At 49.1% G+C, this 24396-nt stretch overlaps 1 protein-coding gene across 2 annotated transcripts in view; it reads left to right on the top strand.

Annotated features, from left to right (window-relative positions):
• LOC133170860 (protein sidekick-2-like) overlaps positions 1-24396 on the top strand; it is a 52632-nt gene that overhangs the window by 18578 nt on the left and 9658 nt on the right. The window contains exons 2-25 of one of the 2 annotated variants that reach the window (XM_061304042.1): positions 8850-9012; positions 9730-9836; positions 9904-10051; positions 10186-10319; positions 10398-10509; positions 10931-11124; positions 11477-11560; positions 11640-11834; positions 12188-12304; positions 12489-12656; positions 14419-14521; positions 15108-15284; positions 15572-15708; positions 16028-16175; positions 16244-16384; positions 16803-16984; positions 17527-17642; positions 18807-19002; positions 19075-19173; positions 22961-23152; positions 23437-23558; positions 23658-23767; positions 23860-24010; positions 24088-24325. In XM_061304042.1, coding sequence (XP_061160026.1) covers positions 8850-9012; positions 9730-9836; positions 9904-10051; positions 10186-10319; positions 10398-10509; positions 10931-11124; positions 11477-11560; positions 11640-11834; positions 12188-12304; positions 12489-12656; positions 14419-14521; positions 15108-15284; positions 15572-15708; positions 16028-16175; positions 16244-16384; positions 16803-16984; positions 17527-17642; positions 18807-19002; positions 19075-19173; positions 22961-23152; positions 23437-23558; positions 23658-23767; positions 23860-24010; positions 24088-24325 — 3534 coding nt within the window. Of the gene's footprint in view, positions 1-8849; positions 9013-9311; positions 9837-9903; positions 10052-10185; positions 10320-10397; positions 10510-10930; positions 11125-11476; positions 11561-11639; positions 11835-12187; positions 12305-12488; positions 12657-14418; positions 14522-15107; positions 15285-15571; positions 15709-16027; positions 16176-16243; positions 16385-16802; positions 16985-17526; positions 17643-18806; positions 19003-19074; positions 19174-22960; positions 23153-23436; positions 23559-23657; positions 23768-23859; positions 24011-24087; positions 24326-24396 lie in introns of those variants that run through there. The other variant, XM_061304041.1, reaches the window with a different exon arrangement.

Here is a 24396-nt window from a genome sequence, read left to right as displayed (position 1 = left end):
CTTTTTTCCAGCATCAACATGCCATTTTTAGGGTGCGTATTATACATGGGGGCGCATTATACACGGAAAAAAACGGTAAGCGACCTGTTAAGGTCATTGCATAAAAGATTTTGGCCTTTAGTAAGTAGTAAAGCATGGATATTCCAAACAATTTTTTTGAAAACAAATGCATTTGTTAACAGCATTAAAATAAATAAATAATAATAATTCCCTAAAAAACTGCTATCAGTGATTCTCATAAAATACAACACTGTTATTATGAATAACAGTCTCCATCACTTCAGTGCCTGCAGGTCAGATTAATGAAAGATGTTTATCTTATGAGATCACATCAAACGGCAAACATTCTGAACAAATATGTATATCATCTTGAAGAATCGGTGAAAGCATACATCCAAATAAAGTAATCAAAACGGCAACACGATGAGGGGTATCTGAAAATCAGAGCAGAGTTTTAACTCACAAACACCTGGTAACAGAGGTGAGGAAACGGGAAACACTTCCTTAAAGTAAGCCTTGAGAACTTTCCAGGTTAAGATTAGTCGCAAACAGGTGGTGCATCAATGTCCTTGAGCATCCTGCATTGTTTGAAAATGAGAATGGTCGCTAGTTTCAATCCCTGCTATGTGTACAAATCATATTCAAAATGCATTTTTTTACAACAAACTTGAGAGCCTCCCCTTCATTTTCAGTGGGAACAGTGTTGTTGGTCTCCCTTTTTTGCTAGCGCGTCATAGTCTGGAGTAAAATTTGTTGTGGCAATTCTTAGGAGAGATCCGAGGTATTGGTCCGTTTACCTCGATCTGTGACGGGTTGATGTTGATGCTCATGTGGCTGAACGTCACGTCGCGTACGTCGAGCCAAATTGGCCACTCTTTTTTTAAACACTCGGCACTGTGTCCACCTTGCTTTTCCTTGGGCGACTCATTTTAATAGAAGGATTCCAGGGGAAAGTTTGTGGGTGGCTTTAGCGTAAAACTGTATCTGAAAGCTCAGGGCGCGAATTACAAGAATGCTGTCGTCACAGCCCACGCTCTAAATTCGGGACTGATACAAATAGAGCGCGAGTGCGCCATGTCCGTACTACTGAGTCCGTACACGCACTTGTGAGTGTGCACGGAGCTTTCTGACACGGCTTCCGGTAGTAAATGCGCAGGCGAGCGCTTCCCCATCTACTGGGGAAACGCAGTCATTGATGGCAAAATGACCCAAAAAAAAGTTTAATAATACAATCTATTCAGGGTTGGCGGGCCGGATTAAACGGTTCCGTGTGCTGGATGTGGCCCGCGGGCCGTAGTTTGCCCACCCCTGGGCTAGATAGATAGATAGATAGATAGATAGATAGATAGATAGATAGATAGATAGATAGATAGATAGATAGATAGATAGATAGATAGATAGATAGATAGATAGATAGATAGATAGATAGATAGATAGATAGATAGATAGACACCCTCTCCACACAGACCCCGTTGATGATAAGTGGTGGAATGTCCGTTTTATTTTTCCTCCTAAAATCAATGACCAGTTCTTGGGTTTTAGCCATGTTTAGGAGCAGATTGTTCTCTCCGCACCACTCCGATAGCCGGACCACTTTGTCCCTGTAGGCAGACTCATCCCCCTTTGAGATGAGCCCCACCACGGTTGTGTCATCCGCAAATTTCACGATGGTGTTGCTGCGGTGGGCGGGGGTGCATGCATGTGTGTAGAGCGTGTAAAGCAGTGGGCTCAGTACGCAGCCCTGTGGGGAGCCGGTACCAAGACTGAGAGGTGTGGATGTATGACGGCCCACTCTCACCCTCTGGCTGCGACCTGTCAGGAAGCTCTTAATCCACCTACAAGTATTGTGTGGAAGTCCCAGGCCCTCCAGTATGTCCACCAGTCTGTGGGGGAGGATGGTGTTAAAAGCAGAGCTAAAGTCCACGAATAGCATCCGCACATTGCTCCCCGGCTGCTCCAGGTGGGACAGTGCAGCGTGGAGGGCCGTAGCTACTGCGTCCTCTGTGGATCTATTTGCCCTGTAGGCAAACTGGTGGGGGTCAAAACCTTTGAACAGGAGTGCTGTGAAGTGACCCCGTACCAGCTTTTCAAAGCATTAATGACCACCGCGGGGAGTGCGACTGTCCGGTAGTCATTAAGGCTGGTGATGTGACGTTTCTTGGGCAGGGAGACTATAGTGGAGGATTTTAAACAGGATGGGACGGTGGACTCGGTAAGGGACTGGTTGAAAATCTTTCTGAAGACTCCAGCCAGCTGATCTGCGCAATCCTTCAGAACACGCCCAGTGACGTCGTCAGGACCCGCAGCCTTCCTCGAGTTGATGGTCCGCAGCGTGCGCCTCACCTCGTGCTCCTTCACTGTGAAGGTGAAGCTGCTGCGGTCTGTGGGATGTGATGTGGCCGCTTCAGGTGGCTCGGACTCGAACCGGGCAAAGAAGGTATTGAGGACCTCTGCCGGTGAGGCGTCCCCTTCAGCAGCTCCGATGGTGGTTCTGTAGTTGGTGAGATGCTGAACTCCCTGCCGCACCTGCTTGCTGTTGTTGCTGTCCAGGTAATCCTCAATCCTCTTTTTGTAGGCAAGCTGGGCCTCTCTGATGCCTCTCCTCAGGTTGGCTCTGGCTGTGCTGTAGAGAGCCCCGTCCTCAGACCTGAGGGACAGAGCGATGTCCCTCTCCTCCAGCAGCCGAAGGACCTCCCGGGTCATCCAGGGCTTCTGATTGGGGTATATCCGTATAGGCTTGTCCACTGTGACAGTGTCTGTGCAGTGCTTGATATAACACAGAACACTGTCTGTGAACACGTTCAAGTCCCGGTGTTCGAAGATGTCCCAGTTAGTCCTGTCGAAGCAGTCCTGCAACTGCTGAGAGGCGTCATCAGGCCAGGTTTTAACAGTTTTAGTGATGACAGGAGCTGATCTCCTGATGGTGGTATATGCCGGGATTAATAGCAGTGACATATGGTCAGACTGGCCCAGGTGAGGTAGCTGTTTTGCCCTGTAGCCTAGCTTAATGTTGGAGTAGACCTTGTCCAGAGTGTTAACTCCTCTAGTGGCACATTTAACATGCTGGTGGAAACTAGGGAGTGCTGCTTTCAAATGTACATGGTTAAAGTCCCCAGCCATGATGTGGACTGCGTCAGGATAACTGGTCAGCTGGCTGCTAATACTGCCATGTAATAGTTCAATAGCTAGCTTAGCATTAGAATCCGGAGGTATGTAAACAACAGTCGTCATGACTACGGTAAATTCACGAGGGAGGTAAAAGGGCCTGCATTTAATAGTCACATACTCCAGGTCCGGGCAGCAGTGACTGTCTACAGTCACCATATTAGTACACCAGTTGTTATTGACGTACATACAGAGCCTCCCCCCCGTGCTCTTGCCAGAGTTCTCAGTCCTGTCATGACGCTGTGGTGTAGCCTGCTAGCTCGATAGCACAGTCCGGTATGAGTGGATGAAGCCAGGTTTCGGTGATCAGTACCATGCAGCAGTCCTTCACGGTCTGGTTCGCAGACATCTGTAGCCTTAGTTCATCCATCTTGTTAGAAAGAGACCTGGCGTTGGTAAGAAACAGGCCAGGGAGCGGTGGTTTGAACGGCCGCTTCCGTAGCCTGGTTAGCGCGCCGGCCCTGCAGCCTCGTTTCTGCCTCCTCTCTCTGCGCTGCCTTCGCTTCCTCCCAGCGGGGATGGTGATCCAAGGGGAGCCGGGGCGCCTGATGATATCCTCCGGTATGTTTTGCGAGCGGTGAAACTCCGCCGCGATACTCAACTCGCAGCAAACACCTATCCTGAGGAGCTCCTGCCGGTTGTAGGTTGTGTATGATCGACATACAGTGGGTACAAACACTAACAAAAAACAAACAATGCATAGATCGGGAGAGCACTGAGCCGCTGCAACTGCGTGCGCCGCCATCTTGTCCGCCATCTCATATCATATAGGTAGTAGCTTTGCCCCAGGGTCAAGTCTCCTCATGTCTTTTATGCTCATGACATTACATGTGGCCCCCGAATCTATCTGGCACCTCTGAAACCCACCATTCCTTTTTAAGTTAACAAACCATTTCTTCCCTCACCCCTGAACTGCCCCTACACTCTCTGCTGTGTAAATGTGTGCCTCCATGTCAGACCTGTCCATGTCCTCAGGTACTTCACCGTCTGCCGCGTGTAGCTGTCTTGTGGCTTGGCCCCTCTTCATGCAAACTTTGGCAAAATGATTTGCGGTCCCACAACTCCTACAGTTTTTTCCAAAGGCTGGGCAAAAATCACGCCCATGCCTGCGCGTGTTGCTGCAGAATCTGCACGTGTTCGGGGTCTGATTTCGAATTCTGTCCGGACGCTCCTGCCTGGGCGGGGGACGTGGCAGCGGGCCATCCATTGTGTGCACTGGTGGGTTAGATCACCAAATGATTCCCCTCTCCCCAGGGGATGGATAAAAATCACAAGGGGATGGGTCAAATGCAGAGGACAAATTTCACCACACCCAGATGCGTGTGTGACGATCATTGGGACTTAAAAAAAAGTCAAAATTTGGGTGCGTATTATACATGGGTACAGGCTTTTTTCCAGCATTGACATGCCATTTTTAGGGTCCGTATTATACATGGGGGCGCATTATACATGGAAAAAAACGGTACTCCTCCAAAGCTTCAATAATAACTTTTACATCCTTCCCTTGGTCTGCCGTGAGTCCCAAGTTATGCTTGTATATGTGACGACATTCATTACCCATTACTCTCCGTAGGGTTTCTGTCCGTCTGTCCCTCTTCTCCTTCTTTTACTGGCCGCACAGTGAAGCACAGCGCCATCCAGCCAAACTGTGGTCGGGTCCAGGCGCTTCTGACACCATGTTTGTGTGTATATATGAATGAGACCCAGGACGACAGCTGGTGCTCAAGTCTGTGTCTGTGTTCAACTGGCGCCTGTCCCTCATGACGTCATACAACCCACCATAACATCTCTAACATTTTCTTCCTTCCTTCTTCGTATTTAAATGAAAGTGTTTTGCGGAATTGAATGAAGCTAGCAATGGTTTGTTTTCAAGCCACTGAAACACTCTTACTCGGACAACATTAGACAGAGCTGAGCAATGTAATGAGACGTGATTGAGTGCAAATCACTGCTCAACAAATGCCAGCCAGCTGCTTTGAAACGCATTGCACTGCATTGCATTTTTGCCCCTCCATGTCACCATCAACAGATCAGCCAAAAGCTTCGAAGACGAGATAATACCACCAACATCAAATGATTGACAATTTGAGTAGGTAGCTGTTCCCAATGAAGGCGATTAAAATCAAGGTGGAATAGAATGACGTACGTTGGCGTTGGCTCTTGCAAGGTTGGCGTACATTTGTTGAGGCTCGGGAGAATAGCGGTCCCTAAATACTTGGCAAAGCTCGTCAAATTTGGAGGGAAACTCCAATTTCACGGGCAGGTTTCTTCCAAATGTTACAAGCCGCGGGTTTTGCCGCCTTGAAAGGATGAACTAAATTGTTTGGCTTTTAGGGGCAACATCTTTCTTTCGGGTGGGCCAAGAAGTGCCGCATGGAGTTGAGGTTCAGTGCTTGCGTACTTTGCGAGTTTGCTTGACGAGCGACGTCTTTGTATGTTTTGGATGTGCGACAAGTTTAGATTGCCGCGTTAGCTTCCTGACACTTCTACTACTACATGGTAGCAAGCTGGCCGCTCGCTGGCTTGCCCGCTTTAGGTGTGACACTTTTGAGAATGGTCGACAGTTGTGGCGTACTCGGTTGATACGCGTAGCCGTACACGTAAAGCATTCAAGGAGGCTGGAAACGGAGAGGTCCGTCTTCCATCTGCTGCGATGCTCATCAGAGGCAGCGGTGAGCAGCAACGTGTCTGTCCGACCTCGCCTCAGCTTTTCTCAGAACGACTGGTTGTTTGGTCCCTCACTCTCAGTCTCGGCGGTGCGCCTACCAATCATTTCCTTGCCTCGGAATCAAAACGATGGCGTTTGCCTTCCTGTCTTTTGACTTTCCTCTCCATTGACGCCGGGAATTTCTGGACGCGCGCTACCGTGCGGCCCGACAGCTGTTGACCATTTCCAAAGCTGTAAATCTTCCGCTAATCCGCCACGCTTACACATAAAAAGCATCGGTTTAAAGGGCCGGCAATCCGCGTGTGATTAAAAGTGCCCGCCTCTAACGCAGGCGGCCCGTCATAATTCTTCTATATGAGGACAAGCGTCGACGGGCTTGCAAATACACACACGCACACACGCCTGCGTGCAAGCACACACACATCCATCCACACGCACTATAATCAACATGTGCAAAATGAGATCGAATGCAGATTCCCGAATCCATTGATGATCAAGAAATGAGAAGAAGGGGGTCATCTTTTGGGAAAAGAAGCGGCGCTTCCAACTTGGTGACAAATGATAACGGAAGAACACCTCTTGGCTTCACCAGGCCTTGGATTGGCTCAGTGGAGCGCCAAAACCGTCCACCTCGTAGGGCACAACGGAAATGTTCTCAAATGAATTTGAAGAGTCCCCCTTTGGCCAACGGCTCAGGATGACGAGACCAAGAGCGAGATTCCCTCAGACGTGGAGGAGTGGAGAGGTCCGTTGCTACGCAAAGCGTCACTGTTCATTTTATTTGACGTCTGGATGTCACGTGACTCCCTGGACTCGTCGCTTGAAGAAGCCGTTTTAAAGCATCCTGAAAATGGCGTCCCGGGGGAGGGGGAATTGTTGTGTTTTGTTTGGGAAGCTGCCCGGACGCGGCGACCGGTAGCTCGGAAAGAGCTGACAGTCAAACGGGGGATCAATGGGATTAGCTGTGTGTAAACGCCCAGCCGCACGCTGCCCCCACGCACGCACGCACACAAAAATTGACATCTGACTTTTGTCTTTGTGTTGTCTAAATGTTGATATGGAACAGTTAGAGGAGGTTTTGCAGACAAATGTGCCAAAACAATTCCTCCTCCGCTGTGACGCTCACTGCCAGGCGGTGGCCCACGGATGGCCTTCAGAATGCCACTCGAGTCGCTGTGAAGGTTGGCGTTTTTCCTGTTGCGGCCGGACCTGACGACGGTGGATATGCGATCCCCCCATTTGAACCACAGCCCGAGCCACAAAGTGAAAAATGACACGTTTGCTTCAACAAAGCCGGGATATGTGTCCGATGTTGCGTCTGACTCGAATCAAAAAACGAGACTGCGGGAAACTGAAAGACGAGGACGGTCGCTCTTGGTGGAATCCTCGGTCGTAAATGTCAACAAACGTGAGGTGGACAAGTTTTGGAGAGGAAAAGATCTTTTTTTTTTTCTGCGCCAAGGGTGCTGGCGCTGATGTTTTGAAGCTTTCATGACAGCGATGTGGCCGTGCACTCTGCATCGTTGAAGACTTGTTTTATTCATGCTGTCCAAAGTGAAGAGAACAGGCGCTGATGAGCTTGCTGTGTGGCGCGGGCTGTGCGGGAATGCATTGTGCTCTTGATTTCAAGCTGGCTGGAGCAGAAACAATGGCCATGAAAAAAACCTGGAGAGGCTGTGTGCTTTATTTTAGCAGAGCAGGCGCCAAGGCCAAAATGATGCACGGCAGTTGACGTCCGCTGCGGAATCACGTGTGAGCTCTTTAGCATTGTCAACAAATGTGCTGGCTCTCATTGTGAAATTCCAAACACGCTCTAACCTTGGCTTTTTGACGCACTTAAGAAAACTTGTCGACTGGACACGCTGAGCTTTGGGCTTCTTAATCTTCCTCCCCTCGGCTCGAAAGGCAGCGGAAAATGGTCGACCTTAGCTGGAGTGCAGGCTTAAGAACTTAATTAGAAAAACATCACGTCGTTGGAGCCAGCTTGACTTGGTGCCAGATTTTCAAGTCTCAAACAAGGAGCATTGTGGCTTGCCACTCTGCCACGCTGATAAGAATCGCAATCGGCAGCCCTCGCTGACACACACATATCTTACCTTGTGCGCACGCATAGAAAAGGACATTAGCATGCTGGCCAGCCAGAGCGCTGCAATTTGGACGTTCGACGAGATTTGAAAAAAGCGGATGGGTTATGGAGTACAGGCGCACTCCTTGAAGAGAGAGCCGCAAGCCATAGGCGATGAGGAATGCGTCCGCTAGCGCTACCACCCTTCCTCCCTCCCTCTCCCGGCGAGACTTGAGGATGTGCAGGTGATGGTCTCCAACCCAGCTCCTGTAAAATCTTGTTTCCCTGCGCTACGCTATCTCCTAATTAGATCTCATTATCCTGCCAAGTGTAAACAATCCCGGCAGGTGGCATAGCACGCATGCACTATTAATGCTAACGACCTGGGGCCCTGTGGAATTAACACTTAGGCGCCTTTGTTTATTTTCCTGGATTAGTCTTTGCCCCACTTTCTAAATTAAGCCAGGCCCACTTCCAACCTTGCTATGCCTTCAAGAAAAATGTCAAACCAGCCGTGGGAAGACTCAGACGGAGTGAACAGGGAAAACGGGACAAACAGAATGATCCGACAGGGGGTGACACGCGAACAGGGCCTAAATACAAGACGGGTAACTAGGGGCAGGTGACAGTGATTAAAATGATGATGGGTAGAACACAGGCGGGAAGGGGCGAGACTACAGATGTGGGACAGAGACGCTAACGGACACCATGACAACAAAACACGCAATGCGACACACGAGACTAGAAATTAGAAGGCGTGGATGAACTCCACTCCAAGTGGCGATTGGCCACGAGAAGCAGAAATGTGTTTAAAAAAACATGCCAAAAAGGCTGTGACAGCGTGCTCCTCAATGGGTGCGGCGAAGGGAGGTAGGGTGGGTTCTCACCAGGAGAACTGGCGTCCTGAGAACTGGTGCGATTGTGTGGGTGTTGTACACTCTGTGTGTCCAGTAGATGACGTGCCGCCCTATTTCAAGATGGAGCCCCCTCAGGTCCAGGTTCAGCTGGAGGGCAACCGTCTGGTCCTCACCTGCATGGCGGAGGGTAGCTGGCCTCTGGAGTTCAAGTGGATCTACAACGGCAGCGCGCTCACCCGCTTTTCCTTGGAATACAGGCGAGCAACTCCTGACTACCCGGCTGAGGCTCAATAAATCTTTGTTCTTCACTTCCTATTATTTGCTTCCTGCGAGCTCCAATTCGTGAGACTCTCATGTTTGATTTTCAAATGATCACAATCACTTTCAATAGTTTACTCCTTACACTGTCTAAAATCTTTTTTCAACAACTCTCACTTTTATTTACAAAAGAAATACAATTTAGAGAATACTTAGTATTTATTTTTATTCAATTATTCGACTCTCTATATATAGGAATAGAACTTTACATCTTTTGTTGTAATATAACTGACTTTAATATAGAAGCTGGTGTAACACTTAACAGATTTTTGTTGGTGGTGTGCCTCAAGATTTTTTCCAATGAAAAGGTGTGCCGTGAATGAAAAAAGGTTAGGAAACACTGCATTAGATGAAAGGAAAATCATTGTGTGGTTCCAAAATGGCATTTTTCCATGAAAAAAAAATGTTGTTATATTCAGAAAGGGCCAAGGTTTTGAGAATCAAATTGTCATCTTATGAGAGAAATGTTGCTAATATTGAGAATGACAATCAAAAATAAGCGGCGTAGTGTCGTGATGCACACGTGCGCCTCACCCCTCCCGTTTGGCACTGCTCCCTCTGCTTGCTATTCCTCCCCAGCCCTGATCCCAGAGCCCAAAAAGGAGCGGCGGCCATTTGGTAGCTGCCCCAAGTGTGCGATCTCTGGCTCTCCTCAGGTACCTGATACCCTCGCTGGAGCGATCCCATGCCGGCCACTACCGCTGCATCGTCAGGAACCGAGTGGGGGCCGTCATGCAGTGCAGCACTGAAGTCCGGGTGGCGTGTAAGTGGGCCGCTTCACGCACTTGGCGTACGTAGGTGGCGCGGCTCCTGAGTACGTCCTCCTGTAGACATGAGCGGCTTCGTGGAGGCCCAGCGTTCTCAAACGGTGTCGCAGGGCGACGGTGCCCTCATCCCGACGCCCCGCATCCACAGCTTCCCCAGCCCCCAGATCACTTGGTTCCGTGACGGGCGCAAGATCCCCTCCAGCGGACGCATGTGAGCCACCTCAGATTTTACCTCTGTGTGTGTTTAGTAAACTCTTTTTTTCTTCCTTCTTTTTTTGCATGTTTAATCCAAGACATACACACACATCGTTTGTGTGTTGTTGTCTGGTCTTTTGTGTTCCTCAGCGCCATCACCATGGACAACACCCTGGTGGTCCTGTCCACGGTGGCGCCCGACGCCGGCCGCTACTACGCGCAGGCCGTCAACGACAAGAACGGCGAGAACAAAACCAGTCAGCCTGTCACGCTGGTTGTGGAGGGTAAGTCTGCGCACCCCAATTTTATTTGCCAGCCTTTCATTTCACCAGTTGAGTGCTTGATGGATGTGTGTGTGATAGAAATGGGAGGCCCCGCGGACCCCATTGCCCCCTCCATCCTCGTCCCGCCAAAGAACACCAGCGTGACGGCGGGCAGGAACGAAGCCATCTTGGAGTGTGTCGCCAACGCTCGGTAGCACACGCACACGCACACAGGCGCACGCCTTCCACAATGTCAGTCGCTTCTTCGCAGCAAACTGCTGAGCTTATACAAATACTTGCAGGGTCGATTCAAGCAAGCAGCGAGTGATCTCGCTGAACAGCTGAACTTGATTGTTTTTCTGTCCCCATTCGTATTATTTTCATCCCCAGCCCTGCTAATCCTTGAATTTTGAGGACATTTTTAAGCACAATGATGCTTTTGTCATTTCAATGAGCACAGACCCCTTTTGCTAAAGTGGGTCACTTGTTTTGTTGGTTTTCCACTTCGTTCCATTTCGCACCTCCCTGACAATTATCTGCATTCGTTGAGAAAGCCCAATGCATCACTTTGCTTGCTGGGAGCCACGTCATCGATTCGGACCATAAAAATAAAGTTTTTCCTCACCTGGCAGGCCGCTGGTCAAGATGGACATCACATGGAAGAAAGACGGCGCGGTGCTCCACGCGGGAATTCGAGATTTCGGCCGTCGTCTGGTCATCAGCCAGCCGACACACGGCGACGGAGGCTACTACGAGTGCGAGGCGACGCTCCGCGGCGGCGGCGGCGTGCCACCAGCCACCGCCGGTGCCTTTCTGCACGTGCTCGGTACGCGTGCCGTCCCGTGCTTCCCGTGACAGTTGTAAATCCTATAGGAGTGACATCATCGGATGAACTGTAAAGAATTAATCAATTCCACATTGATTGGGTGATGAGATACAGAAGAGCGTCACAAAAGAGTTGCGATTTATCGTTCTCCACAGAGGATAAAGAAGATATGCCCGTGAGCAGTGTTGTATGCGCCGTCTGGATGTATCGCGACTGCGCATGTTCAAATAGAAGAATCTTTAGACTTCCTTTTGCTTCTGTGCGGGCCGTTACCTGATATTTTAGCATGTGGCTAATGGACCTTTGTGTGGATGGCTCAACATTTGCTCATTTGATTTCCTCCCTCTACCAGAATATCCTTTGTTTGTGAAAGAGCCGCCGAGCCGCATTGCTGCAGAGATGGAGAAGGTGGTGGACATCCCCTGTCAGGCTCGAGGTCTGGTCTTTTCGAGGCTCATCGAGCTGTCAAGTCCAATAAGCGGGAAAAGCGAGTTGGCGTGTGCGTGTGGGTGCAGGGACGCCTCAGCCGGACATCATGTGGTACAAGGACGCGGCAGCCATCAGCCCCTTGAAGACCCCCAGGTACAAAATCCTGGCGGGAGGCAGTCTGCAGATCAACGGCCTTCTGCCCGACGACACCGGAATGTTCCAGTGCTTCGCCCGCAATCTGGCCGGCGAGATCCAGACCAACACCTATCTCGCTGTCACCAGTCAGTATTCGTTTTTCTTTTTTTTGGGTGTCGGGGCTTATGAGCAGGATCTGCGTAGCCCTGAATTTGTCGGTCTTTAATTGCAATCAAGTCATGTCCCCAAAACATTAAACGCTTCTTTCAAACATTAAACGCAAGATGCGTGCTGTCACAAGAGCATCAATGTTACCATCAAGCTACTCGAAGATGGACACGGAGGTGTACCACTGCCATAGAGGTGCTCTGGATGGTTTTCTCGGAGCGACGGAAACATGACGGACGCTGGTGCCTTTGTGTCATTGTGAAGTCTATTAAAGCTGACATCTGCATTCTCATCAACTCTTTCTCATTTTATTGTGTGTGCTTCACGTCAGGCATCGCTCCCAACATCACAGCCGGCCCGGCTGACAGCGCCGTGATTGACGGCATGTCAGTCATCCTGCACTGCCTGACGTCCGGAGCGCCGCGGCCGGCCATCACCTGGCAGAAAGGTGCGCATCCCGCTCGTGCACATTTACACGCTGGATGTCAAGTCACTTTTTGTCCAAATGAATTGAAATGGCCCGCAAGTTGCAAAACGGCCTCGCATGAATAAGCCCAACATGGAACAATTGGCGACTCACGAGGTGAAAAAGTGGGCCGCTCGTCAGCGCTGTGCTGCGCTGCGTTTCCCAGGCGAGCGCGTGCTGGCCAGTGGCTCAGTGCAGCTGCCCAGGTTCGCCCTGCTGGAGTCGGGCAGCCTGCTCATCAGTCCGGCCCACCTGTTTGACGCGGGGACCTACACCTGCATGGCCAGCAACTCCAGAGGCATCGACGAAGCCTCCGCCGACCTGCTGGTGTGGGGTGAGCGGGAAACTCATCGCTCATTCCATCATGGGCTAGCCAGAAGCCAATGTAGTCGTCTGGATCTCGGAGCCATGCTCCTTCAATAAACTGTCACCACACTGGACGTTGGCTGGCGCGACAGAAGCTACCGTTCTTTTCCGTGTATAGTGCGCAAAATTTAACTAATTTATTGTCCTAAAATCTGGGGTGCGCATTATACATGGGTACAAAAAAAAAAAAAAAAAATTAATTTTTTTTTTTTTTTTTTTTTTTTTTTTTTTTAAAGTCCCAATGATCGTCACACACGCAGGGAGGCAATGGGTCCCATTTTTATAGTCTTTGGTATGGTCTTAACTAGGCTGGATGTAATTTTTTTTGTTGGCGTTGATTTCTCAGACTGCCCGTAAACGCACCACCGCGCTTCGTGCGCGCACGGGACAGCAAACGAGCAGGTGACCGAGCAAGCGTCTGATACGAGAGCATTGCGGTCGCATGGAGCGTGTTTGAAGTGAACAGCAGAGAAGAAAGGCAAAGTGTTGTGAAATAAAATGCACAGAACGGATGCGCAAGACACGTCAGCTATATAAAGAGCGAGAGTTGTTTTCTTCCTATTAGTTTCAATTCACAGTTTAATTAGCAGTTTCAATCAGCAAATAACAAAATGCGTATTACAGGTAATATTTTATTTCACAACACTGCCTTGTTCCTTTGGTCTCTGCTGTTCATCCTAAAACACAAAGGCGCTCTTTAAGCAATGCGACAGTGAGCGCCCGGCGCGCTGCGGTTGCGCGACCGCACCAAATTAAGCTCCCTGCGCAGTGCGCACTGAGGTCCACTTAAATTTTAGAAAGTACATCAGGACTTTAAAAATATCTTCTAAATTTCAGCGACGGCTCTGTCACAATAATCGACCAGCCCGGTGCAGTTGGGCGGTCGGCGGCGCGCTACGGTTGAGCGGTTACGGTTCTCTCGCGCGCTCTCTCTCTCGCTCTCTCTCGCTCTCGCACACACGCAAACCGGATATCATACGGAGGCCGCCATTACAGATGCGCAGAACGGATGAGCAAGACACGTCAGCTATATAAAGAGCGAGAGTTCAGTTCTCTACCTAAATCCGTATTACAGGTAATATTTTATTTCACAACACTTTGCCTTGTTCCTTTCTTCTCTGCTGTTCACTTCAAACACGCTCCATGCGCACGGAGCGCGGTGGTGCGTTTATGGGCAGTCGGAGAAATCAACGCCAACAAAAAAAATTACATCCAGCCTAGTTAAGACCATACCAAAGACTATAAAAATGGGACCCATTGCCTCCCTGCGTGTGTGACGATCATTGGGACTTAAAAAAAAAAAAAAAAAAAAATTAATTTTTTTTTTTAAAAAATTCATAAAAATTGGGTGCGTATTATACATGGGTACAAGCTTTTTTCCAGCATCAGCATGCCATTTTTAGGGGTGCGTACTATACATGGGGGCGCACTATACACGGAAAAAAACGGTAACTTTTTCATCCACCGCTCCTTCTTGCCAGCCATCACAGAACATAATTTAGTTGTGATGCCAAAAACAGACGTTGCTAAAAGTGTGGACTTTTGGCGTTTGCTTCATTTGACTCATTGGCTTCGACTTGGAATGTCTTTGAAAAGGAAGAAACGTCAAACAGGCTCCGAGGCAGGCGTTCAATGAGACTGCATCGCAGTGCAATCCGATCAAAGGCGAAGTGACCTCTCCGCTCTTTTTCCCTCTGTGCGTGTGTGTGTTTGTGTGTGTGTGTATGTAGTCCGCACCCGCATCAGCAAGCCGCCGCAAGAGCAGAGCGTCATTAAGGGGACCAAGGCGCTCATGGCCTGCGGCGTCACCCACGACCCCCGCGTCAGCATCAGGTAGCCCAGAATAAAGTTTGTGTGGAAAACAAGCACGGCTTATCGCAGCTGCATTTAATCAGTTTGCCAAATGGGCGCTCAATCTCCTCTCCAACTGTCACAGCCAATGATGCCATGTGTAGTTAGAGCGATGAGCGTGTGCGTCGGCACTGGGCCCAGTGGCATTGATTGTGTGTCAGTGCCAAGGAGATTAGCCCCAACAGTTGCAATTAATTACTGCATCTCCCTAGCTCGTGTGCGGGAGCCCTGCACATACATGCTCACGGAGTCATGCACACACACACTCGCACACAAACGAAGGTGTGTGTGTGTGTGTGTGTGTGTGTGTGTGTGTGTGCGCGTGCACGTGACTGCATGTGCATGCCCATTTGACAGTGGAAATTGATCAAGGCGCTGGGCCGCCAGACAGCATTGGTTTCAGCTGACAATAATGGATTTCGACCAAAACACTTTTGCTCTCTGACGAACCACTCGGTCACCGACGGCTCCAGGCTGGGCCGGCCCATGCTGGGCCGGGCCGCGGCTACATGTGGCAGCAGAGCAAAGATGTCTTCCGTTCAAAATTCTGCCACTTTTTTTGCTCGAGCTACGCCTGGGAGAAAAGCAGCTCTCCGCTGGACGTGACGGTGTCGCCCCGCCTGCGACTGGACAGCGAGGGCACCCTCCACATTTCCCAGACCTGGTCCGGCGACATTGGGACCTACACATGCCGCGTCACCTCCGTGGGTGGCAACGACTCCCGCAGCGCCCACCTCAGAGTCAGGTGTGCCACAGATGTTCATCCGTCCCCAGCAGCCTGTCCGCCCGCCCGCTGATGTGTTTTCCAAAACGCTTTGACTGAGATCAATTCATACAAAAAGAATCAATCGCTTCTTAAAGAGGGGTTGGGCGGTCTTTTTTGCTACTTCACACTCACTGTCTATTGAATTCATTGAAGTTGTTGTTGCTTAGCTCCAGTCCCTCTTTTGGAATTCACCAAACGCCTCTCGGCCACCAGTCAAGCCGGCCAGCGCACTAATTTCATGTGTGCCTGTCTTGTCACGGATTCAGGCAACTACCTCACGCGCCCGAAAACCCCGTGGCGGTGCTGAGCCAGACGGAGAAGCGCACCATCAACCTAACGTGGGCGCAGGCCTTTGACGGCAACAGCCCACTCCTCTGCTACGTCGTGGAAGTGTCAGAGAACAGTGAGTGGATGTGCTTTTTGGCTTGGCCACTGGCTGGCTTATGCGTGAGGCAAAGTGACTGACAGCAAGATAAATCACGCAAGGATGTCGCAATTCATCTACTTTTTTGAACGTGTCACTTAGCCATAAGCACCGTTGGGGCAAAGTGCATTGGTGAGTTTATATAGGCGAGACTCAAATGTTGTTACAGCCGTCATTCGGTTCTCTAAAAATCCAGCCTACTAGAAGAGCCAAACTTAGTTTGGGCATTTAAAAAGGTCTGCCATGTCAGCACAGTTGCAATGTGATTTGAGGACTTTTCACTTTTTTTTTTGGTCAGACGCTCCATGGACGGTGCTTATCGCCGACAAGGAGCCGGAGTCAACCGGGGTGGTGGTGGGCGGCCTCATCCCGGCGCGCTCTTACCAATTCCGCCTGTGCGCAGTCAACGACGTCGGCCGAGGGCAGTTCAGCAAAGAGAGCGAGCGGTAAGTTTTGGCCAAGGTGAAGGAATGGGGCAGCGCTATTGGGGCGAAGCTGAGCAGCTTCTCTCCAGCCTCACCCTTCCAGAGGAGCCCCCCAGCGCGCCCCCGCAGACGGTGATGGCCAGCGGCCGTACCAATCAGTCCATCATGATCCAGTGGCAGCCGCCCCTCGAGAGCCACCAGAACGGACCGCTCCAGGGCTACGTAATTAGGTAGGAGCCGGCTTGCCTTTGCCTGTCGATGCTCGTGTCACCACCTGTCACCGAGCCCCCTTGTGCCTTTGTCATCGTCTTTTGATGACACCGCCGTCTTGACTTATGCAAGTCAAAAGAATCTGATCGCAAATGGTCTTACCCCGCTTTTGTTGAAATGCAAGCGGCTTAGTGAGTCACAGTTATGACGACATGCTCGCTAATTTAGCTTGTGTTAGCAGCGAGCTAGCATGGCAACACTTAAATGGCAATAAACGGCTTGAAACAAGTATTTGGACACTTTTGGAAAGAAATGTTGACAATCTACAAAACAGCTGCTTGCGAGCATAGCTTGCTAGCAAAGCTAGCTAGCGCTTAGCACAATTTTTGCGACGGCTGGTTCACAATCTCTGCCCCGCCCCCGATCCCGCCTGGCCAGATACTGTCTGTCTGGGCTTCCCGTGGACTGTCAGATAAAGAACATTACCAGCCCGGAGCAAAGCAGCCTGCTGCTAGAGGACCTCATCATCTGGACCAACTACGAGATAGAGGTGGCGGCCTACAACGGGGCGGGCAGGGGCGCCTACAGCCACAAGGTGACCGAATGGACACTGCAAGGAGGTGAGTACCACGTCCGCAGTTGGAACACCGTCCGTCCCGTTTGCACATATACCTTTGCTTTTGGAGCCGATGCTGCTAAATCCGCTCAGAGTCAAATGAAAGTGGATGGTGTCGCTGATGTGGCACTCTTATGCCACAGTTGTTGAACAAAAGCCAATCGTTTGATTCCTCAAAAGTACAAAAAAGGTCAACATCCCATTTCCTCCTTCTTTGCCTTGCCAAGTCGAACTTTTCATTTCGTCATCCCGGTGGGTTGTCTGTCGACCAAAGGCAACGGACACATTTTGGAGCAGGTCTCTGGTTCATTTGTCGCCATCAAACATGCAGTAGCGATGCACGTTTATCCGGGTTGGAGATGGCACCGAGCGGCTTCATTCGTGACTCGACTTTGCCAGCACCTTCTTTGCGGCCTTGCGTCAGGAGGGACGTGTCACAGGGTTTGCAGGAAAGGCGCCTGAGGCAACAGCTCGCACACCGATGGCCTGATTGTGTCAACGATGGGCTTTCTCCGTCTCCTCCTCATCTTTTTTGGTCCCGTTCAGTGCCCACCGTGCCGCCGGGAAATGTGCGAGCTGAGCCAGTCAACTCCACCGCCATGCGATTAGCCTGGAGGGCCCCTAGCCCGCAGTTTGTCAACGGAATCAACCAGGGTTACAAGGTGAGCTAGGGCGCAAGCCACTAAGGCAGCGGTCCCCAAACTTTTTCCTGTGAGGGCCACATAACTTTTCCCTTCTCTGATGGGGTGCCGGCGTCAGTTTGTAATAGAAAAAGTGTGATGATCGTAGGGGAGCTTAAAAAATTTATTGTTTTCCAGAAAGCCACACATAACCAAATAACGGTTATTTAATAACCCTTTCCAGGTTCTTTACAGAAAAAAAGTCAGGAAACAAATAATAACACTATTAATGAAATAATTAATAACTAAATAACCCTCTCTGAGTTCTTCACAGAAAAAACAGGAAAAAAATAATAACTAAATAACTCTCTCTGGGTTCTTCATAGAAAAAAAAAGCCATGGAACATTAACTTTCTGTTGTGCCATGCACAATCTTAACAGATAAAAGTTCAGCTCAGTTGTCAGAGCAGAATCTCTCTGACACATATGAGCAGTCTCTTAAAGTTCTTGTGTTCCTTCCTTATAATCCTTTTGTAGGTTCCAGTAGGCTTGTAGACACCGCTGTCTTTTTTGTTAAAGTTTGCTAGTGCGTCATATTCTGGAGTAAAATTTGTTGTGGCAATTCTTGGGCGCGATCCGAGGTGTTGGTCCGTTTACCTCGATCTGTGACGGGTTGATGTTGACGTTCATGTGGCTGAACGTCACGTCGCGTACGTCGAGCCAAATTGGCCACTCTCTTTTAAACGCTCGGCACTGTGTCCACCTTGCTTTTCCTTGGGCGACTCATTATAATGGAAGGATTCCAGGGGAAGGTTTGTGGGTGGCTTTAACGCAAAACTGCATCTGAAAGCTCAGCGCGCGAATTATAAGAATGCTGTCGTCACAGCCCACGCTCTAAATTCGGGACTGATACAAATAGAGCGCGAGTGCGCCCTGTCCGTACGTACACGCACTTGTGAGTGTGCACCGAGCTTTCTGACACGGCTTCCGGTAGTAAATGCGCAGGCGAGCGCTTCCCCATCTACTGGGGAAACGCAGTCATTGCAGGCAAAATGACCAAAAAAAAAGTTTAATAATACAATTTGTTCAGGGTTGGCGGGCCGGATTAAACGGCCGTAGTTTGGTGACCACTGCACTAAGGGATCATGACCAGAGTTGGTGATGCTAGGTTTATCACCTCAAAACTTCTCCGTCCCCTTCCCCCAGCTGTTGGCATGGGAACCTGGGCGGGCCGGCGAGATGACCGTGGTGACGGCGCGCCCTAACTTCCAAGACAGCATCCACGTGGGCTATATCTCGGGCCTGAAGAAGTTCACAGAATACTACACGTCTGTGCTGTGCTTCACCACGCCGGGGGACGGCCCGCGCAGCCCGCCTCAGAAGCTACGCACCCACGAGGACAGTAAGGGTGCCCGCTCGCTTGCGTCCTGACTTGACAGGTCATTTTGGCATCGCTCTTCTGAATGTTCGCCAGCCCCCGGTGCTGTGGGACACCTCAGCTTCACTGACATCTTGGATACCTCCCTCAAAGTCAGCTGGAAGGAACCTCGGGAGAAAAACGGCCTTCTCACAGGTGATTGAGTATTTTTTATTTTTTATTATTATTTTTTTTAAATAAGAGTAAATGGGCTTCCATTTGTCTAGCCCAGTGGTTCTTAACCTTGTTGGAGGTACCGAACCCCACCAGTTTCATATGCGCATTCACCGAACCCCTTTTTAGTGAATTCTTTTTTTTTTTCAAGAGAGAGATGTTTTTACTGGTGCACAAAATGAGCCGTGCATAAACATCACCTTGTTCAAAGAATAAAACCAACAGAATGCATGAATTCACAACAAATGACATACCGTAATTTTTGGACTATAAGTCGCGTTTTTTTTTCATAGTTTGGGTGGGGGGGCGACTTATACTCAGGAGCGACTTATATATGTTTTTTTTCATAAATGTTTACTTGATCATTGACACATCACTTACTTACAAGTATAGTTGACCACTTCACATGCTATTTTTAGTATAGTTGATCACTTCACATGCTTTGATATCTTTATCTTGAACATATTCAAAACATGAAAAATAGAGAGAAAAAATCAAATAAAGTACCGTATTTTCCGCTTTATAAGGCGCACCTAAAAACCTAAATTTTTACCAAAAGTTGACACTGCGCCTTATAGTCCGGTGCGCCTTATATATGGATCAATTGATGAATTTGTTGATCCATACTGGTTGTACACAGTGCTCTGCCAAAATGTTTTAGTACGTTTTAGTACGACTAGTAAATTACAAGGTTCGCTTCCCAACATTACGGTAACTGTAGTCAGGGGGCGTCACCGAATAGCTGTTGTACCCGCGAGGCTATTTCATTTCAAATTAGGCTGCTCCGTTAATGTTTCGAGTAAATCTACGGATCGATATGGAAGGGAAACATAGGTAAGTAGTACCAATGCATTATATCAAACTTTAGTCAGTTCTGATCATTTTATAGGAGATCGTTTGAGAAACGCGATTGTTTACACTCTGCTGAGGCTCATGGGAGATTGCGAGCTGAGGCTCACGGGAAATTGCGGATGGCTAATGCTATAACGATAGCTGCTATACGCGCGAGGCTATTTCATGTCAAAATAGGCTGCTCTGTTTATGTTTCGAGTAAATCTACGGATCGATATGGAAGGGAAACAAAGGTAAGTAGTACCAATGCGTTAGATCGAACTTTAGTCAGTTCTGATCATTTTATAGGAGATCGTTTGAGAAACGCGATTGTTTACACTTTGCTGAGGCTCATGGGAGATTGCGAGCTGAGGCTCATAGGAAATTGTGGATGGCTAATGCTATGACGATAGCTGCTATACGCGCGAGGCTATTTCATGTCAAAATAGGCTGCTCTGTTCATGTTTCGAGTAAATCTACGGATCGATATGGAAGGGAAACATAGGTAAGTAGTACCAATGCGTTAGATCGAACTTTAGTCAGTTCTGATCATTTTATAGGAGATCGTTTGAGAAACCCGATTGTTTACACTTTGCTGAGGCTCATGGGAGATTGCGAGCTGAGGCTCATAGGAAATTGCGGATGGCTAATGCTATAATGATAGCTGCTATACGCGCGAGGCTATTTCATGTCAAAATAGGCTGCTCTGTGAATGTTTCGAGTAAATCTACGGAGCGATATGGAAGGGAAACATAGGTAAGTAGTACCAATGCGTTAGATCGAACTTTAGTCAGTTCCAATCATTTTATAGGAGATCGTTTGAGAAACGCAATTGTTTACAGAGGGCTCGTTGGTTATTGGCTAGTGGGTGCATACCGCAACCCTAGTCAACCTCAGTTTGTTGCAGTAAAGCTTCTATTTTATGCGCCTTATAGTCCGGTGCGCCTTATATATGGACAAAGTTTTAAAATGGGCCGTTCATTGAAGGTGCGCCTTATACCCCGGTGCGCCTAATAGGGCGCAAAATACGGTAGTTAAATTTTGCGCACAATATACATGAAAAAAAACGGTAATTTATTGTCCTAAAATCTGGGGTGCGCATTATACATGGGTACAACAATTTTTGAAGAAAATCTCCCTCGAAATAAAACTTGAAATCACCTTTCTTCTTGTTTGTTGTCAATCGCGCATCGCATTCAGCCATCCTGCCCAACACACTTAGTCAGTAAAATTCATAATTGCCGACACATCGTTTGATGCGATGATGCAATCCTTGATGGTGTGTTATTGTCAAATATTGTTTGTTTTTTAATATCCATCGCAGACCCCATATATCATATGGAGGCCGCCATTACAGTGTGCGCAGAACGGATGCGCAAGACACGTGAGCTATATAAAGAGCGAGAGTTCAGTTTTCTTCCTATTAGTTTCAATTCACAGTTTAATTAGCAGTTTCAATCAGCAAATAACAAAATGCGTATTACAGGTAATATTTTATTTCTCAACACTTTGCCTTGTTCCTTTCTTCTCTGCTGTTCACTTCAAACACGCTCCATACGAACACAATGCTCTCGTATCAGACGCTTGCTCGATCACCTGCTCGTTTGCTGTCACAATGTACCCTACACAAATCCGAAACAAGTTTTGGTTTCCAAGGGTGTTTTTATTCCTCTTCAACTTCTCCTCTAACTTCCATACAGAGCCGCCTTTTTCACATGTCCGCACGTCACTTTCCTCTCTTTTCATTTTAACCCAACTGATCGCGGTGGTGCCTTTCTGGACAGTCGGAGAAATCAACGCCAACAAAAAAAAATACATCCAGCCTAGTTAAGAAATCACCAGAAAGATCACCATGACAATTGTGAATAATAAATAAATAATTATTATATATATTATATATATTATATATATTATATATATATTATTATTATAATAATAAATAATTGTGATAAATAACTGGAACATCACTCAAATATTGGTGATCCCGTTGAGAGTCTCACATATTTCTTCGCTATCGAGTTTGCTACTGCATGCGCAGTGATACTGACCGGCAGAATAACATCCGGTTGTTCCCAAAGATGATGTTAGGGTGGTGCTCACTCTAACTTATTTTGCAAGAACCACATGGGAGACAGTTAAGTCTTTTTGAGCACCTGCAGGCGGAGAGTCCATTCGTCACTGTGCGTACAGCAATGATCGAATGACGTCTGACTCTCGCTTCCCACAAGAGCATCTTTATTAAGAGAAAAAGGGTGGGGGTGACAGTAGACTGAATAGACAAGTTAAAAAGCCCTTGACCTCTAGATTAGCAGAGCAGGGGATGTTTTACGACATTGTGTAGGATGGAACAAGCTAGGTTATTTATTACTGGTTACACACCAACATAAGCATAAAACTAATCTACCAAGGTTATTTATTACTGGTTACATACATTCCAACATAATCATATGATCAAGATAGTTTTGGAAAACCCTGACAGATGATATTTTTTCTGAAATAATTTTACGTTTACGGACTTAAGTAGGAGTCAAAATTTGGGTGCGTATTATACATGGGTACAGGCTTTTTTCCAGCATCGACATGCCATTTTTAGGGTGCGTATTATACATGGGGGCGTATTATTCATGGAAAAAAACGGAATAAATCAGGTGTGTTCGGACCTCTGCAGTGGAGGCTCTGCCGAACCCCTGAAACCGACTCACCGAACCTCCAGGGTTCGACCGAACCCAGGTTAAGAACCACTGGTCTAGCCCATTGGTACTCAAAGCACTTCACTGCGCTCCCTCGATGACACGCCGTGAGGTGCAACAAACCGGGGGCTTAGTGTCTCACTCAAGGAAGCTTTCATGCGGTCTTACTGGGCCCCGATTTCCGGGTTGGAAGACAAGCGCTCTAGCGCTCTCTGAATTCCTGAGACGAGGTGTGTTTGTTTTTGGAGGCTACCGCATCTCGTGGGAGGAGTTCAACAGGACCAACACGCGTGTGACCCACTACCTGCCCAACCTGACTCAGGAGTACAAGGTCACGGGCCTGACCGCACTCACCACCTACACCATCCAGGTGGCGGCCATGACTGCCAAGGGACAAGGCCAGCCGTCCGCCTCCACCATCTCCTCGGGTGTCCCGCCAGGTCAGCGCACGCACCGAACACATGCCATGCTTCCTTCCAAGCCCACCCTCGTTTACTGTTGGCCAGATGGCAATTCTGGCCTTTGTTTCCATGACAACAAGGGGCAGATGAGAGAAGTTTATTATGTGACTATTCTTGCCAGAAAGTCTGTCCCCTTTAAGACACTTTCTAAATGGAGGTGAACCGAGACAAAAACGGGAACAGTTCAAGGCAGTAGCCTTGATAAGTTGTGTTTTGTTTTTCCCCGCCTCCTCTGCTGTCCCCCGTGTCGTTTGCCGCTGCAGAGCTGCCCGGCCCTCCGACCAACTTGGCCGTCTCCAACATGGGCGCTCGCTCCGTCAGCCTGCAGTTCACGCCGGGCTACGACGGCAAGACATCTATTTCCTGCTGGCAGGTGGAAGCTCAGGTAGGCCGCTCCGACCCGCACTGTCCCGTCCCGCACGGTGCTGATGTCACATGGACAGAAAACTGCCAACATTAACAAGTTTGTCCACACGCATTGCAGATCGGCATCATTGGTGATGATGAAGAGTGGCTGATGGTACAACAGCTGGTGAATGAGCCGGACGCCCGTGCCATGGAGGTGCTGGATCTTAACCCTTACACCTTCTACAGGTGAAAAGAGCTGCTGTGCTTTGCGTTTTTGCACCTTGCAGGAAGCTTTGCCTCCACTTGTGCCTCCTGATGACACGGTGTCCTGGACGCAGGTTCAGAATGCGGCAGGTGAACATTGTGGGCAGCAGCCCCCCCAGCCAGCCTTCTCGAAAGATCCAGACCTTGCAGGCCCTCCCGGACGTCTCCCCCGCCAACATCAGCCTGCGTACGGCCAGCGAGACCAGTCTGTGGCTCCGCTGGCTGGTAAGTTGCCACCGCTCAGCTCATCCTTTTTGCTGACATTCTGTACGCCATGATGCCGAAAACGCTCCTCGTCTTAGCCGCTTCCCAAGTGGGAGTACAACGGGAATCCCCATTTGGTGGCCTACCGTGTACAGTACTCCAAAGTTGGCGCCAAAGGAGGTGTCCTCTTGCACATGATTGCCGACCGGCTGGAGAGGGAGTTCACCATTGAGGACCTGGAGGAGTGGACAGAGTACGAGGTCCGGGTTCAGGCCGTCAATGGGATCGGGTCGGGACCCTGGAGCCCGCCGGTCCACGGGAGAACCAGGGAGTCCGGTGAGGAAGAGTGAGCGGGCGGTGTGGTGCACGCCAAGTTTTGGACTGGACTTTCTAAAGTTGCCCTTTTC

Source organism: Syngnathus typhle, linkage group LG17 (genome assembly GCF_033458585.1).
Source record: "Syngnathus typhle isolate RoL2023-S1 ecotype Sweden linkage group LG17, RoL_Styp_1.0, whole genome shotgun sequence".
In the NCBI taxonomy this organism is placed as follows: domain Eukaryota; kingdom Metazoa; phylum Chordata; class Actinopteri; order Syngnathiformes; family Syngnathidae; genus Syngnathus; species Syngnathus typhle.
Note: the sequence above shows the minus strand (reverse complement) of the source record. Positions and strands in the feature narration are given on the sequence as shown.